General features: G+C 42.7%; 1 protein-coding gene and 1 pseudogene across 1 annotated transcript; both read left to right on the top strand.

Moving 5' to 3' along the window:
- The first annotated feature begins 1963 nt into the window (after positions 1–1963).
- Positions 1964–7124, top strand: LOC120047691 (transmembrane protein 147). The gene is made up of 7 exons (XM_038993245.1): positions 1964–2070; positions 2347–2463; positions 2951–3020; positions 3419–3621; positions 3813–3897; positions 4062–4183; positions 6473–7124. Exons 2-7 carry the CDS (start codon positions 2387–2389, stop codon positions 6591–6593), a joined length of 678 nt encoding a protein of 225 aa, XP_038849173.1. The 5' UTR covers positions 1964–2070; positions 2347–2386; the 3' UTR covers positions 6594–7124.
- A 625-nt stretch (positions 7125–7749) lies between these two features.
- LOC120047217 lies at positions 7750–10904 on the top strand (annotated as a pseudogene).
- Positions 10905–18273: the final 7369 nt, after the last annotated feature.

Here is an 18273-nt window from a genome sequence, read left to right as displayed (position 1 = left end):
CAGCCAGGTTTTCTGACAGAATTTAACAGGTGTAAGGCCATGGGACTGAGTTTCTCAATCAAGTATTGATTGACGACCCTGCCTCACACAGGAAGCGGCGCAGGTCCTAATCCAGGCACTTGTCATCTCCCGTCTGGATTACTGCAACTCGCTGTTGGCTGGGCTCCCTGCCTGTGCCATTAAACCCCTACAACTCATCCAGAACGCCGCAGCCCGTCTGGTGTTCAACCTTCCCAAGTTCTCTCACGTCACCCCGCTCCTCCGCTCTCTCCACTGGCTTCCAGTTGAAGCTCGCATCCGCTACAAGACCATGGTGCTTGCCTACGGAGCTGCGAGGGGAACGGCACCTCCGTACCTTCAGGCTCTGATCAGGCCCTACACCCAAACAAGGGCACTGCGTTCATCCACCTCTGGCCTGCTCGCCTCCCTACCTCTGAGGAAGTACAGTTCCCGCTCAGCCCAGTCAAAACGGTTCGCTGCTCTGGCACCCCAATGGTGGAACAAACTCCCTCACGACGCCAGGTCAGCGGAGTCAATCACCACCTTCCGGAGACACCTGAAACCCCACCTCTTTAAGGAATACCTAGGATAGGATAAAGTAATCCTTCTAAACCCCCCCCCCCCCCCCCTTAAATGAGTTAGATGCACTATTGTAAAGTGGTTGTTCCACTGGATATCATAAGGTGAATGCACCAATTTGTAAGTCGCTCTGGATAAGAGCGTCTGCTAAATGACTTAAATGTAAGTATCAACTCTCCAAGAACATGCAAATGCATTCTGAAAGCTATCTGGAAGTCCACTATTGCAAGTGATTTAATCCTGCCCTAACGGAATCGCAGGAGACATCTAGTGGGAAATATCGTAGCACAATAAGGTAAACCAAATGACAGGTGGTATAGTTTCTGCATTCAAAACTGTTCACATGAAAAACCACAACACGCATTATTTTGGAATGTCATTATAGCATGGCGGTTGTACATTTCTATATTAATTAGACTGTAGCCTAGACTACTGCACATTGTAGATGCCTGAATGACCATAATGCGCTTTAAAGGTCCAATGTAGCCATTTATATCATTCAAATCATTTCTGGGTAACAATTAAGTACCTTACTGTGTTTCTTTTTGACCATTTTAATTGAAAACAAAGTTTCTTAGCAAGCGCAGACCAACTCAATCCCACCAAAAGAGGTTAAAATTTCAGGCTGTCTTTTCAAACAGCTCATACACTAAAATGGCATTTAAGTTTTCAGAGTACTATTCCAAGCTCATAGTTTGGAAATAGTTTTAAAACACATCACGTTTTTTACTGCACTGGGCCTTTAACTCGACGTTTGACTACATATAGTGTAGCCCTGCCGCCACAAGATGGCGCTATTATTCCTAACGTCGTTGGTCAGTGGATAATAGCGCCTACTAGCGGCTGTCCAGGCTAGCTATAGTGTTGCAAATATCCTTAAACCTATAAATTGTCATTAGTTGTATTTTTCATGTCAACGACAATGCAGGAACTATTTACTCGTTGCATGAACATCAGAAACCACCGAGTTTGTAAACCTTTTCATACTAAACAATCTTTGCAGAAACTGCCGAAGTCCTGCCTTGAAATTGTTACGGTTAACCATGACTCCGTTCTGTCGTTCCGTCCATTTGCTTTACAAGAAGACCCTAATTTGAGTTCCTGTTGTAATGCACAAGCAAACGAGGGGAACGATAGTTCGGGGAAATCAAGGGATAGCGGAATCATTTAAAGGTAGGATTTTGGTAGTTTCCGGGTCGTTACTAGTTACCCCAGCCACAAAGTTATAAACCCCGCCTATTTCTAAATGTATCTTCTTAAAATCTGATTTGTAACCTTAGCAAATCCACACTTTTAACCTCATGCATAACCCTAACCTTAAATTAAGACCGAAAGGCAAATTTTTGTTTTTATTAATTTTCTACGATATAGCCAATTTGGACTTTGTGGCTGTGGTAACTACTGGAAAACTAGTTTCCGTCATTCATCCAACGAGTTAGCAAACTAGCATTAGCATCTCAATAATCCCTCGGTCAACCTGAGTAAAGACAGGTATTTCTGAATGATTCGTGCCGATCTTCATTTAGACGTGTGTTATTTATACGCATTTAACCTATCTAACAGATTTAAGTTTATAATGGTGGAATAAATATGTTAGACCTTGCACAGAATCAACATTTTGAGCGTGCAGGAAGAGAGGATGCTAGCAAGTAACGTTACTGTTAGATTATCTGCTCCAATGCTTCTTGAATAACTAACGTTAGCTAGCTAATATTGTGTCGATAATTGTTGCTAGCTAATAGCCATCATGTCTTCATTCATTCACAGACTCGTTGGAGGATTCGCCAGTGTTGGACTCCCTGGCAATATGACGCTATTTCATTTCGGGAATTGCTTTGCCTTGGCTTATTTTCCCTACTTTATAACCTACAAATGCAGTGGATTGTAAGTATCAGCACCTCTCATACTATATAAACTGCATTAGATTAATTTGTTAGTTGACCCCATACATTTAGCTACTGAACATGTCTTTTTGAATGATCTGTTCACTAACTAGTCACCCTTACTGGGCTCCTGAATTGCACAGCGGTCTAAGGCACTGCATCTCAGTGCAAGAGGCATCACTACAGTCCCTGGTTCGAATCCAGGCTGTATCACATCCGTCCGTGATTGGGAGTCCCATAGGGCGGTGCACAATTGGCCCAGCTTCGTCCGGGTTTGGCCCGGTGTAGGTTGTCATTGTAAATAAGAATTTGATCTTAACTGACTTGCCTAATTAAATTTAAAAATATTGTAGAGGGTGAAATGTAATCTACATGGAAATGTCAGCAGATTGAGAGGAGGTCAGCCAATCCTCCTGCCACTCTAGGCAACCATGTGTCTGTATACTAGAATGTTTTGAACAATGTCTCTCTCTTGATCCCTATTGTAGATCAGAATACAATGCATTCTGGAGATGTGTTCAAGCAGGAGCTACCTACCTATTTGTGCAGCTATGCAAGGTGAACATTGACTGCCCAAACTGTCTGTTTTCTGAAAAGCAATAAAAGTACCATCATTCTGTCAAAGGAACTGATGATCACATTGGGATGCAGACTAAAAACTGCTTGATTACAAATGTAGCCTGCTAGTTATTAGTTAGTACTAGTTAATATGTATCCTACTAGGGCAGCAGGTAGCCATCGGTTAGTAACCGAAAGGTCACTGGTTTGAATACTCGAGCCAACAAGGTGAAAAATCTGTCAATGTGCTCTTGAGTAAGGCAATTAACCCTAATTTGCTACAAGGGTGCGGTACAACTATGGCTGACCATGTAAAACAACATGTTTCACTGCACCTATCTGGTATATGTGACAATAAAAAAAATTGTGTTATTGCATTAACAATGTCTCTGTTCCAGATGCTATTTCTGGCCACATTTTTCCCTACATGGGAGGGAGGAGCTGGCGTGTATGACTTTGTTGGTGAGTTTATGAAGGCTACGGTGGACCTAGCTGACCTTCTGGGCCTGCATCTGGTCATGTCCAGGAACGCAGGAAAGGGAGAGTACAAGATCATGGTGGCAGCGATGGGATGGGCCACAGCAGAGCTCGTTATGTCAAGGTACATTCTCTTTCTCGATCTTTCTCTGTCCCCCTACGGTTTCTCTTTAAATCTCTTTGGGTGCATTCCAGATTCACATTAATTTCAGCGTAGATTATAGTCATTCACTACCCAAGCTCACTAGTGTAGTTGTCAGTAAGTTTAATTGCAATGCTGTCTCTTGTATTTAATCCTCTTGCCCTGTCATCCAGGTGTATACCTCTATGGGTGGGTGCCAGAGGCATTGAGTTTGACTGGAAGTACATACAGATGAGCTTCGACTCCAACATCAGCCTGGTAAATCCCCTTGCACTGACATTTATACTGCTGAATCAAATAGACATTTATTTTGACTTCCAATAAATACTTAGATAATGAATACTCATCAACATTACATTTCCTGTGGCGGGCTTAGAAGAAGTATAGTTTCGAAGGAAATTCGATGTCGTGTTCTATTTCAGGTGCACTATATCGCCATGGCAGCAGTAGTGTGGATGTTCACGCGGTACGACCTCCCGAAGAGCTTCCGTCTTCCTGTGACTGTACTGTTAGGGCTGTGTGTATACAAGGCCTTCCTCATGGAGTGAGTATCACATACTTCAACGTACCCAGGGAAGGGAACTGTGGAACTCCATACTGTAGAAATGGTCACCCTTACAGAGCTGGTTTTCAGCTCATAGTGCTATTCTGTTCTGGGGAGGGAACTGAAGCTTTTCTCTACACCACTACAGGTCATTATAAACACTGATAGCTACAGTTGTGTAATGGTCTGGATTAGAGGTCGACCGATTATGATTTTTCAACGCCGATACCGATTATTGGAGGACAAAAAAAGCCTATACCGATTAATCAGCCGATTTTATAAAAAAAAAAATAATAATGTTTTATATATATATATGTCATACACACACACACATTTTTGTAATAATGACAATTGCAACAATACTGAATGAACAATGAACACTTTTATTTTAACTTAATATAATACATAAATACACACACACACACACACAGCTCTGAAGTGACAATGATACTGAAGAGTCTGCTTAGGAGACAAATACTCTCAACTGTTTGAATAAAAATAGAGTAAGTTACCTGTGATGAATGTTGAAAACAAAAACTGTCATTTCTATATGCAGGAAATCCTATTTTAATAATGGGCATGGTAAGAATTGACGACCAAAGTGCGAGTCATAATTCCCATGACACCTTCTAGCAAAATCTGAAAAGCGGTTCCTTCATTTATTCCATAGGATATTTTTAGATTCACTTAAAATAAGGTCTGTGTTTCGTGTAGGCTTACACCACCTTGCCAATTTTATAACTGTGTAGATATCCATAGGACAAGGTAACTCTGATCAATATTGGCTAAATATAAGCGAAGATCATTTTTTTGTAGAGTGGATTTATGAAAATATGTTGACAAACGTTACCTTATCCTAGTGAGATTTACACGGGTATCAAAACGTCGATGCGGTTTAAGCCTGCACGAAACACAGACCTTATTTGAAGTAGATCAAGACATTCTCTATGGAAGACATGAACGGTAAAATAACGAAGGAACCCCTTTCAAGTTCAGCCGCAAGTTATTACAGGAATTATAACGCGTCGACTATTTCTCTCTAAACCATATACCTTTGACTAATCCGGAAACTATCACCTCGAAAACAAAACGTTTATTCCGTTCCGTATTTTATCTAACGGGTGGCATCCATGAGTCTAAATATTCCTGTTACATTGTGTAACAGTTTAACTTTAGTCCGTCCCTTCGCCCCGACCCGGGCACGAACCAGGGACCCTCTGCACACAGAAAACAGTCACCCACGAAGCATCGTTACCCATCGCTCCACAAAAGCCGCGGCTCTTGCAGAGCAAGGGGAACCACTACTTCAAGGTCTCAGAGCAAGTGACGTCACCGATTGAAAGGCTATTAGCGCGCACCACCGCTAACTAGCTAGCCATTTCACATCCGTTACACTTGCACAACCTTCAATGTTATGTCATAATTACGTAAAATTCTGGCAAATTAGTTCGCAAAGAGCCAGGCGGCACAAACTGTTGCATATACCCTGACTCTGCGTGCAATGAACGCAAGAGAAATGACACAATTTCACCTGGTTAATATTGCCTGCTAACCTGGATTTCTTTTCGCTAAATATGCAGGTTTAAAAATATATACTTGTGTATTGATTTTAAGAAAGGCATTGATGTTTATGGTTAAGTACACATTGGAGCAATGACAGTCATTGATTGATTGTTTTTTATAAGATAAGTTTAATGCTAGCTAGCAATTTACCTTAGCTTACTGCATTTGCGTAACAGGCAGGCTCCTCGTGGAGTGCAATGTAATCAGGTGTTAGAGCATTGGACTAGTTAACTGTAAGGTTGCAAGATTGGATCCCGCGAGCTGACAAGGTTAAAAATCTGTCATTCTGCCCCTGAAGCAGAACGTTCCTAGGCCGTCATTGAAAATAAGAATGTGTTCTTAACTGACTTGCCGAGTTAAATAAAGTTGTAAAAAAAAAAGAAGAAAAAAAAGGCAATTCGGCGCCCAAAAATACCGATTTCCGATTGTTATGAAAACTTGAAATCGGCCCCAATTAATCGGCCATTCCGATTAATCGGTCGACCTCTAGTCTGGATGACCAACCCCTATTTTTCAAAAGAAACAATACATTATTGAAATGGTACTGAAAACAATGACGCCTCCAAGTTCATGTCATTATCCATCATATAATTATGATGTTAGCAACAATCAGTTTCATGGTAGCCAACAACTGACATATTGGTATAAAACATAGCTACACATCCATCATAATAATTGTTCATAGACATCTACTCATTTTCTCCTCTGTCCTCTAACTTCTCTCAGGTTGTTTGTCCACGTGTTCCTGCTGGGGAGCTGGACAGCCCTCCTGGTGAAGGCGGTGCTCACTGGATCCATCGCCCTCTGTTCTCTCTTCCTCTTCGTCACACTGGTGCACAGCAACTGAGACTGGCTGGGAGCCCAACAAAGAGGGTCTTTAACACACACACAGGGCCTTTCAACCAGACTGCGCCTGTACAGATTAATTTTGTATCGCTCAGAAAGATGGCAGGAATATGAGCATTTGTGATTTCAGACTTTTTTGTTATGATACTTATTTTTTTTAAGTGTATGATTTATTATTGTGCTGGAATTAGTACGGTAGATTGAGTATTCATAACAAGTGGATGAAAGTGGATGCCTCTTAAGCGTTGTAGTACAGTTACTAAACTACTTTGACATGTAAGCAGATGGTACAATACTGGTGTTACTCTGTGTGTGCTCAGCTGCATTGCTGTAGGTATGAAAGAGATTAACTTAATCTCATTCGACATGATGAAATACAAATGTTGGCACCCTTCTTGTCACATGACTTAAGCAGCATAATGGCTTATTTATGTTGTAAGATTACATGACATGGTAGCAGTGGGTTATGCTACTCTATGGAAACTTAATGAGGTGTGCGTGAATGGCCAATAAATGACTTCATATGCTACTTTTGATTTGTGCACAGTGTGCTTATTACACAAGATATACTATACAAAATCTAACTAAAACATTGTCTATCTACAAAAGGGAGGAGATGGGGGTCAAATTTGTACTCAACTTTGAGGTGTAGTTCAGACTCCTCATATGAGAGCTTTATGTATGGTGTGGTGTTGTAAGGAGAAGAAAATCACATTTTCACACCTGACTTGCACGCATACTGTTACTAAAAACCCCATTATGTACTGTGGGGCCCAATTCTGCTGGTTTCCATGGTGACTTGGTGTCTGTATAGTAGTGGACTTGTCCTTGAATGATGAATACTCTTGTTGTGTCCAGATTCCCACACATATTGCCTTTCCAATCTGAAGAATTGGTGCTCCACATCTACCACCGGAATGCCACTTCTAACGACTTAAGTATTACTTTATAAAGTACTTTTACTTAAGTAGTTTACACCAATGCAGTTTAGTCGCCCAGGCATTGCAGCTGGAAATTTTCTCAAAAACATGTGAGCGGCTCAGTGTCGAATGAAAAAAAAAATGTAATGTGTGTTTTTATTACTATTGTAGGCCTTACTTTAGACGAGATCTTGGTGGTGTGTAACCTAGTAGCAGTAGCAGACTTTCCACTTTTCCATGGATTTTCTAGGTCAGCAGCACTGATGGCGCAACACAATAGTTTCTTGTTTCAGAACCTATACAGATTAGCTGACCTTGAGCACAAACAGATCTTGAACTATGGCTAGCAAGTCCCTAAGAGTGAAAAATCGAAAAACATGCAGTTGTGTGACATCACTGACATCTAGAGAATTTGACACAATATTGAATGACACAATAATGAGAAAACATTGTCTAATTTTATTTTGTAAAATAGCATAAGCTAAAAAAAAAAAAAAACAGATAACTGATTAAGGTAATGTTTCCCAGGTACCACATGGATGCAAGAGATTGTCCCTTTAGTCCTAAATGGAGGAGACCTTACTCCAGTGCAAACTATTCCCAACTGGGACCGGGTTCCCTGGCTGGAGGAGACAAGAGCAGCCCTAGTTCTGGACCATCTGCCCTCACCACGGGCAATGGTCTCTCATATGCCCTACCATCTCATGCTCCCCTCCTTCTTCCCCTCCAAAGCCAAGGTAGGGACCTGATCCAGTAACTAAGAAAAAGCTACTACTAGACAGTAACAACTGAAGAGACTCTTGCAACACGTTTAATTTCTTATGGCTGGGGGCAGTATTGAGTAGCTTGGATGAATAAGGTGCCCAGAGTAAACTGCCTGCTACTCAGGCCCAGAAGATAAGATATGCATATTATTAATATATTTGGATAGAAAACACTCTGAAGTTTCTAAAACTGTTTGAATGATGTCTGTGAGTATAACAGAACTCATATGGCAGGCAAAAACCAGAGAAAAAATCCAACCATGAAGTGGGAAATCTGAGGTTTGTAGGTTTGCCTATCCAATATACAGTGTCTATGGGGTCATATTACACTTCCTACGGCTTCCACTAGATGTCAACATTCTTTAGAACCTTGTTTCAGGCTTCTACTGTGAAGGATGAGGGAATGAGAGCTGTTTCAACCAGGTGTCTGGCAGAGTGCCATGAGCTCACTCAGGCGCGCCCCGGTGAGAGGTAGCTGCGTTCCTTTTCGTTTCTAAAGACAAAGGAATTCTCCGGTTGAAACATTATTGAAGATTTATGTTAAAAACATCTTAAAGATTGATTTTATACATCGTTTGACATGTTTCTACGAACTGTAATGGAATTTTTTGACTTTTCGTCTGGCCTGAGCGTCATGAATTTGGATTTTTGAACTAAACGCGCGAACAAAAAGGAGGTATTTGGACATAAATGATGGACTTTATCAAACAAACCAAACATTTATTGTGGAACTGGGATTCCTGGGAGTGCATTCTGATGAAGATCATCAAAGGTAAGTGAATATTTATAATGCTATTTCTGACTTCTGTTGACTCCACAACATGGCGGGTACCTGTATGGCTTGTTTTTGTGTCTGAGTGCCGTACTCAGATTATTGCATGGTGTGCTTTTTCCGTAAAGTTTTTTAAAAATCTGACACAGCGGTTGCAAGTTTATCTAAAGTTCCATGTAAAACACTTGTATCTTTTATCAATGTTTATTATGAATATTTCTGTAAATTGATGTGGCTCTCTGCAAAATCACCGGATGTTTTGGAGGCAAAACATTACTGAACATAACGCGCCAATGTAAACTAAGATTTTTGTATATAAATATGAACTTTATCGAACAAAACATACATGTATTGTGTAACATGAAGTTCTATGAGTGTCATCTGATGAAGATCATCAAAGGTTAGTGATTAATTTTATCTCTATTTCTGCTTTTTGTGACTCCTCTCTTTGGCTGGAAAAATGGCTGTGTTTTTCTGTGACTAGGTACTGACCTAACATAATCAGATGGTGTGCTTTCGTCGTAAAGCCTTTTTGAAATCGGACACTGTGGTGGGATTAACAACAAGTCTATCTTTAAAATGGTGTAAAATACTTGTATGTTTGAGGAATTTTAATTATGAGATTTCTGTTGTTTGAATTTGGCGCCCTGCACTTTCACTGGCTGTTGTCAAGTCGATCCCGTTAACGGGATCTCAGCCGATCTCAGCCGTAAGAAGTTAATGGACTGACTTCAGCATTGCAAATTAATGAAACAATTGGAAAAATGTGCCTACATGCAATGTAATTATCTTATAATTTAGCTATCACACTGAGCTCATGTAAGTTTGTCTATGGAACTCATGTTTAAGACTAAGGCTTTCATTTAGGTCATCTATGTTACCCGGAACCCAAAAGATGTTATGGTGTCATCATTTCACTTCCACAAGATGGCCAGTTTCCTGGATGACCCTGGGACTTTTGATGAGTTTCTAAACAAGTTTCTCTCTGGGGAAGGTGAAAAAGGCTAGGATATATAAATAAACGTGAGGGACCTTTTGATGCCATAAGTCCCTACTAAAAGAAGAGGGTAACTGGGTTTGATTGCAATTAACATTTGTTTATCTACACAGTGTTGTTTGGGAAGTGGACAGACCATGTGAAAAGCTGGCGAAATTCAGATCTGGGAGATAGAATCCTATACATTACCTATGAAGAAATGGTCAAGGTAAAACACCAATCAATGCAAACCGCCTCAGCCCAGTGCTGTGTGACCAGACTAACGGATAGTGAACTAGGCTAACCCCAAGCCAAACTGCTAACATGTCTGTTTCTCTCCTGAAGGACCTGAGGGGAGTGCTGGAACACCTCTCATGGTTCCTTGGTCGGGACCTAAGTTAAGAAACTCTGGACCATGTAGCCAACCATTGCTGTTTCAGCAACATGAAGTTAAACGCGATGTCAAACTACTCCCTGGTGCCACAGGAGATCATGGATAGCAGCAAGTCCACCTTCCTTAGAAAAGGTAGTGGAAACTGGCAAGATAGGGGTTAATCACTCCCTACAGCGGCATAGGAAGCCAAAATGCTGCTAGTAGTGTAATGTTCTTTCATCATGCAGTGATACACTACTGCAACCATTCTTTGCTTCCATGTACTGTATTTCACTGCACAATTAAAGCACATTCTCCTCATCATGCAGTGATACGCTACTGCAACCGCTCTTTTCTTCCATGTATTTCACTGCACAATTAAAGCACATTCTCCTTGTTCTTTCAGGGGTTGCTGGAGACTGAAAAAATCATTTCAGTAAATTCACAGCGGTCCTAAAAGAAGAAATGAATGGAACAAACATTAAATTCCCTTGGGATGAGGAGTGAACAGGTGAAAATGTACCGACAACGTTTTCTTGACATTGCAGGCAGTTAGACAGTGAAGAATTGAAAACAAATGGACTCTAAACCCATCTGTGCATCCACAGCATAAGTTTGAATGTCACTGGCCGTGCCCTGAAACCTCAGCAGTACACTGACAATACAATAAAAAGCACTTAAGCTGGATTTCCCAATAGCATCGTAGCACTAAAATCATCTTAATTCCATTGGAACTAAATTCCCGAAAACCCAGCCCAGGTCAAGCTGATCTAAAAAGTCACCACCAAATACAAGTACATCGTCTCGGGTACTGGTACACTGTGTATATAGCCAAGTCTTCGTTACTCTCTAATCTTACTACATTTGCACACACTATATATAGATTTTTCTATTGTGTTTTTGACTGTACGTTTGTTTATCCCATATGTAACTGTTGCTTTTGTCTTACTGCTTTGCTTTATCTTGGTCAGGTCGCAGTTGTAAATGAGAACTTGTTCTCAACTGGCCTACCTGGTTAAATAAAGGTGAGAGAAAAAAACTCATTGTGTATTTAGTCCTCGTTATTATTTTTCAATTATTTGTATACATTTTTTACTTTCTGCATTGTTGGGAAGGGACTATAAGTAAGCATTTCAGTGTTAGTCTACACCTGTTGTTTATGAAGCATGACGAATAAAATTTGATTTGAAATGGTCCTAAAGTCCTACTGCCACAGGAATGACTTGTGGTTAACTGGATATTTTGTAACTTTGTTAGTATTTTGATTGAACTCGGTGCTTGTTGGTTAGGTCAAAGACCGGCTTTCAAATCAAAGTTTATTGGTCGCGTATACATATCTGCAGATACATTTACATTTACATTTAAGTCATTTAGCAGACGCTCTTATCCAGAGCGACTTACAAATTGGTGCATTCACCTTATGATATCCAGTGGAACAACCACTTTACAATAGTGCATCTAACTCTTTTAAGGGGGGGGGGGGGGGGGTTAGAAGGATTACTTTATCCTATCCTAGGTATTCCTTAAAGAGGTGGGGTTTCAGGTGTCTCCGGAAGGTGGTGATTGACTCCGCTGACCTGGCGTCGTGAGGGAGTTTGTTCCACCATTGGGGTGCCAGAGCAGCGAACAGTTTTGACTGGGCTGAGCGGGAACTGTACTTCCTCAGAGGTAGGGAGGCGAGCAGGCCAGAGGTGGATGAACGCAGTGCCCTTGTTTGGGTGTAGGGCCTGATCAGAGCCTGAAGGTACGGAGGTGCCGTTCCCCTCGCAGCTCCGTAGGCAAGCACCATGGTCTTGTAGCGGATGCGAGCTTCAACTGGAAGCCAGTGGAGAGAGCGGAGGAGCGGGGTGACGTGAGAGAACTTGGGAAAGTTGAACACCAGACGGGCTGCGGCGTTCTGGATGAGTTGTAGGGGTTTAATGGCACAGGCAGGGAGCCCAGCCAACAGCGAGTTGCAGTAATCCAGACGGGAGATGACAAGTGCCTGGATTAGGACCTGCGCCGCTTCCTGCGTGAGGCAGGGTCGTACTCTGCGAATGTTGTAGAGCATGAACCTACAGGAACGGGTCACCGCCTTGATGTTAGTTGAGAACGACAGGGTGTTGTCCAGGATCACGCCAAGGTTCTTAGCACTCTGGGAGGAGGACACAATGGAGTTGTCAACCGTGATGGCGAGATCATGGAACGGGCAGTCCTTCCCCGGGAGGAAGAGCAGCTCCGTCTTGCCGAGGTTCAGCTTGAGGTGGTGATCCGTCATCCACACTGATATGTCTGCCAGACATGCAGAGATGCGATTCACCACCTGGTTATCAGAGGGGGGAAAGGAGAAGATTAATTGTGTGTCGTCTGCATAGCAATGATAGGAGAGACCATGTGAGGATATGACAGAGCCAAGTGACTTGGTGTATAGCGAGAATAGGAGAGGGCCTAGAACAGAGCCCTGGGGGACACCAGTGGTGAGAGCACGTGGTGCGGAGACAGATTCTCGCCACGCCACCTGGTAGGAGCGACCTGTCAGGTAGGACGCAATCCAAGCGTGGGCCGCGCCGGAGATGCCCAGCTCGGAGAGGGTGGAGAGGAGGATCTGATGGTTCACAGTATCAAAGGCAGCCGATAGGTCTAGAAGGATGAGAGCAGAGGAGAGAGAGTTAGCTTTAGCAGTGCGGAGCGCCTCCGTGACACAGAGAAGAGCAGTCTCAGTTGAATGACTAGTCTTGAAACCTGACTGATTTGGATCAAGAAGGTCATTCTGAGAGAGATAGCAGGAGAGCTGGCCAAGGACGGCACGTTCAAGAGTTTTGGAGAGAAAAGAAAGAAGGGATACTGGTCTGTAGTTGTTGACATCGGAGGGATCGAGTGTAGGTTTTTTCAGAAGGGGTGCAACTCTCGCTCTCTTGAAGACGGAAGGGACGTAGCCAGCGGTCAAGGATGAGTTGATGAGCGAGGTGAGGTAAGGGAGAAGGTCTCCGGAAATGGTCTGGAGAAGAGAGGAGGGGATAGGGTCAAGCGGGCAGGTTGTTGGGCGGCCGGCCGTCACAAGACGCGAGATTTCATCTGGAGAGAGAGGGGAGAAAGAGGTCAAAGCACAGGGTAGGGCAGTGTGAGCAGAACCAGCGGTGTCGTTTGACTTAGCAAACGAGGATCGGATGTCGTCGACCTTCTTTTCAAAATGGTTGACGAAGTCATCAGCAGAGAGGGAGGAGGGGGGAGGAGGGGGAGGAGGATTCAGGAGGGAGGAGAAGGTGGCAAAGAGCTTCCTAGGGTTAGAGGCAGATGCTTGGAATTTAGAGTGGTAGAAATTGGCTTTAGCAGCAGAGACAGAAGAGGAGAATGTAGAGAGGAGGGAGTGAAAGGATGCCAGGTCCGCAGGGAGGCGAGTTTTCCTCCATTTCCGCTCGGCTGCCCGGAGCCCTGTTCTGTGAGCTCGCAATGAGTCGTCGAGCCACGGAGCAGGAGGGGAGGACCGAGCCGGCCTGGAGGATAGGGGACATAGAGAGTCAAAGGATGCAGAAAGGGAGGAGAGGAGGGTTGAGGAGGCAGAATCAGGAGATAGGTTGGAGAAGGTTTGAGCAGAGGGAAGAGATGATAGGATGGAAGAGGAGAGAGTAGCGGGGGAGAGAGAGCGAAGGTTGGGACGGCGCGATACCATCCGAGTAGGGGCAGTGTGGGAAGTGTTGGATGAGAGCGAGAGGGAAAAGGATACAAGGTAGTGGTCGGAGACTTGGAGGGGAGTTGCAATGAGATTAGTGGAAGAACAGCATCTAGTAAAGATGAGGTCAAGCGTATTGCCTGCCTTGTGAGTAGGGGGGGAAGGTGAGAGGGTGAGGTCAAAAGAGGAGAGGAGTGGAAAGAAGGAGGCAGAGAGGAATGAGTCAAAGGTAGACGTGGGGAGGTTAAAGTCACCCAGAACTGTGAGAGGTGAGCCATCCTCAGGAAAGGAACTTATCAGGGCGTCAAGCTCATTGATGAACTCTCCAAGGGAACCTGGAGGGCGATAAATGATAAGGATGTTAAGCTTGAAAGGGCTGGTAACTGTGACAGCATGGAATTCAAAGGAGGCGATAGACAGATGGGTCAGGGAAATATCTGCAGATAATATCTGCATATCTGCAGATGTTATCGCAGGTGCAGCGAAATGCTTGTTTCTAGCTCCAACAGTGCAGTAATATCTAGCAATACAATAACAATACACACATAATCCAAAAAGTAAAAAAACAATAATTTAATTTCTGAACTATTCTTGTGTAGTACTTATTTCAAATTTCTTTTCATATAAACAACTGGTAGTTGAATACATTTAAATGAGCCATAATCTGGTAATAGACTTATCATGAATAGTAAAATACTGTAAATTATATTGCACATTGTATACATCTGACAGTCACATGGTACTGTGTCTTGTTTTTTTCTTACTGCTGAGGATTTGGATAAAGGGTTGTGCTCACATAGTGCTGTATAGTCAGAGGGACATAAAGCGTTTGTTGACTTGCAGGCATAGTCTTCAGATGACAGCAGTCCTAATGTAACCATAAGAAGTTTGTTGTACAAAAACTTGAGGGTTCTCACTGCAACAATTTAATTAACATTTTCATAACAAGGTGCGGGAGACAACACTTTGGGGGTCAGCATTCACTTTCCGGCTGTGTCAGTTAGGAATCTCCTTATTGACTTCACGAACCATTTGGCATTGAACACATGGTCCGCAGAAAGCAGTCATACACCAGTCATCGCAAATGGTTCCCTGTAGAAATCAACATATTATTAGGGTGGCTAAGGTGATATCAACTTCTCACATTCCTATGTCGTAGGTCTATAATGATCAGTCCCTAAGCCCTGACTAGCGCTGGCCCTGACAGGGTGAGGATGAGACAGGTAACACAAAGGGCTGATATACTGGACACAGATTACACATAGTCCTGGACTAAAAAGCATGGCCAATGGAGAATTCCCATTGAAATAGCATTTTTTTGTCCAGGATTTAGCTTAACGTTAGTCCAGGACACACGTCCCAAAGTACTTTGTGATATAACTGAGTTGATGCTGTACAAAGATAATGCTGAATAGTGTGCATGGAGAAAGAGGTAATGGAAATGTTTAACAATACATGAAGATGCATATCTATACAGCTGTACAATCAGCAACATGCCATATGCATACCTCTATGTTATACCGCTCCCGAATGCTGGTTCGCAACATAAAATGTGTCCATGGAACATGAGAGAGTAGGAAACACTCTCCGTATTTCTCTGCCATCTTAACGGCCTGAATGCATGGACAGAAAAATCCACAGAGACCTGTTGGTATGAATGAACAGGCAAGTAAATGATGACTGAAACCGACCCAATTACACTCCTCTGTAAATGTACCGTATGTGGACAGTGAAGCTAAAACGTATAACTTGGTTCTATACTCCAGCATTTTGGCTTAGACAACAAATGTTTCATATGAGGCGACAGTACATAATGTCACATTTTATTTTAAGGTGTTTCCATACATATCCATTTGGAAATTAATGCACTTTATGTATCTAGTCCCCCCATTTGACAGTGTCAAGTATTTTAGCATATTCACTCAGGCCCAGATTCTGACCAAAGATAAGAAAGCATAAATGGAATGTCATTCTCTTTTTATGCACTTTTATATTTATGCACTTTTCTCTGCATATTCAGACCTTGAATTTAAGTATGAGAATAAAATGCTATTCACCCACTATTCATTTGAGGTGGAGCTTGAATATATGAAGGTGTGGCAGAGGTGTGTCTACAGATACGCCATATTCTGACCTTGACTTTATTCTCTAACAATTCCACCACCTTTACGTGCGAAGGAACCATGAATAAGGTCTAGCGAACCTACCTGTTCCATGTCTGAGGTCTACGGACAATTCCTTAGACCTCATGGCTTGGTTTTTGCTCTGACATGCACTATCAACTGTGGGACCTTATATAGACAGGTGTGTGCCTTTCCAAATCATGTCCAATCAATTGAATTTACCCCAGGTGGACTCCAATGAAGTTGTAGAAACATCTCAAGGATGATCAATGGAAACAGGATGCACCTGAGCTCAATTTCGAGTCTCATAGCAAAGGGTCAGAATGCTTATGTAAATAGTGTATTTTAATTTTTAATACATTTGCAAACATTTCTAAAAACATGTTTTCGCTTTGTCATTATGGAGTATTGTGTGTACAGTCATGGCCAAAAGTTTTGAGAATGACACAAATATTAATTTTCACAAAGTCTGCTGCCTCAGTTTGTTTGATGGCAATTTGCATATACGCCAGAATGTTATGAAGGGTGATCAGATGAATTACAATTAATTGCAAAGTCCCTCTTTGCCATGCAAATGAACTGAATCCCCAAAAAACACTTCCAATGCATATCAGCCCTGCCACAAAAGGACCAGCTGACATCATGTCAGTGATTCTCTCGTTAACACAGGTGTGAGTGTTGACGAGGACAAGGCTGGAGATCACTCTGTCATGCTAACAGACTGGAAGCTTCAAAAGGAGGTTGGTGCTTGGAATCATTGTTCTTCCACTGTCAACCATGGTTACCTGCAAGGAAACACGTGCCGTCATCATTGCTTTGCACAAAAAGGGCTTCACAGGCAAGGATAATGCTGCCAGTAAGATTGCACCTAAATCAACCATTTATCGGATCATCAAGAACTTCAAGGAGAGCGGTTCAATTGTTGTGAAGAAGGCTTCAGGGTGCCCAATAAAGTCCAGCAAGCGCCAGGACCGTCTCCTAAAGTTGATTCAGCTGCGGGATCGGGGCACCACCAGTACAGAACTTGCTCAGGAATGGCAGCAGGCAGGTGTGAGTGCATCTGCACGCACAGTGAGGCGAAGACTTTTGGAGGATGGCCTGGTGTCAAGAAGGGCAGCAAAGAAGCCACTTCTCTCCAGGAAACACATCAGGGACAGACGGATATTCTGCAAAAGGTACAGGGATTGGACTGCTGAGGACTGGGGTAAAGTCATTTTCTCTGATGAATCCCCTTTCCAATTGTTTGGGGCATCCGGAAAAAAGCTTGTCCGAAGAAGACAAGGTGAGCGTTACCATCAGTCCTGTGTCATGCCAACAGTAAAGCATCCTGAGACCATTCATGTGTGGGGTTGCTTCTCAGCCAAGGGAGTTGGCTCACTCACAATTTTGCCTAAGAACACAGCCATGAATAAAGAATGGTACCAACACATCCTCCGAGAGCAACTTCTCCCAACCATCCAGGAACAGTTTGGTGACGAACAATGCCTTTTCCAGCATGATGGAGCACCTTGCCATAAGGCAAAAGTGATAACTAAGTGGCTCGGTGAACAAAACATCGATATTTTGGGTCCATGGCCAGGAAACTCCTCAGACCTTAATCCCACTTGTGGTCAATCCTCAAGAGGCGGGTGAACAAACAAAAACCCACAAATTCTGACAAACTCCAAGCATTGATTATGCAAGAATGGGCTGCCATCAATCAGGATGTGGCACAGAAGTTAATTGACAGCATGCCAGGGCGGATTGCAGAGGTCTTGAAAAAGAAGGGTCAACACTGCAAATATTGACTCTTTGCATCAACTTCATGTAATTGTCAATACAAGCCTTTGACACTTATGGAATGCTTGAAATTATACTTCAGTATTCCATAGTAACATCTGACAAAAATATCTAAAGACACTGAAGCAGCAAACTTTGTGGAAATTAATATTTGTGTCATTCTCAAAACTTTTGGCCACGACTGTAGATTGTTGAGAAAAAAAAAAAGATTTAATCAATTTTAGGGCTGTAACGTCACAAAATGTGGAAAAAGTCAAGGGGTCTGAATACTTTCTGAAGGCAATGTAAATAAGGTCCCGCACTTGACAGTGCATGTCACAGCAAA

The sequence above is a fragment of the Salvelinus namaycush genome, chromosome 5 (assembly GCF_016432855.1).
Source record: "Salvelinus namaycush isolate Seneca chromosome 5, SaNama_1.0, whole genome shotgun sequence".
Classification (NCBI taxonomy): domain Eukaryota; kingdom Metazoa; phylum Chordata; class Actinopteri; order Salmoniformes; family Salmonidae; genus Salvelinus; species Salvelinus namaycush.
The sequence above is the reverse complement of the archived record's forward strand: the minus strand, read 5'-3'. Positions and strand labels throughout refer to the sequence as shown.

Bases quoted from the DNA above. Each gene is read 5' to 3' on its own strand.
- LOC120047691 (XM_038993245.1), top strand. From the start codon at position 2,387: ATGACGCTATTTCATTTCGGGAATTGCTTTGCCTTGGCTTATTTTCCC. The intron at 3,622-3,812 runs GTACATTCTCTT...CCTGTCATCCAG, and splicing joins GCAGAGCTCGTTATGTCAAG to GTGTATACCTCTATGGGTGG. The intron at 4,184-6,472 runs GTGAGTATCACA...AACTTCTCTCAG, and splicing joins TACAAGGCCTTCCTCATGGA to GTTGTTTGTCCACGTGTTCC.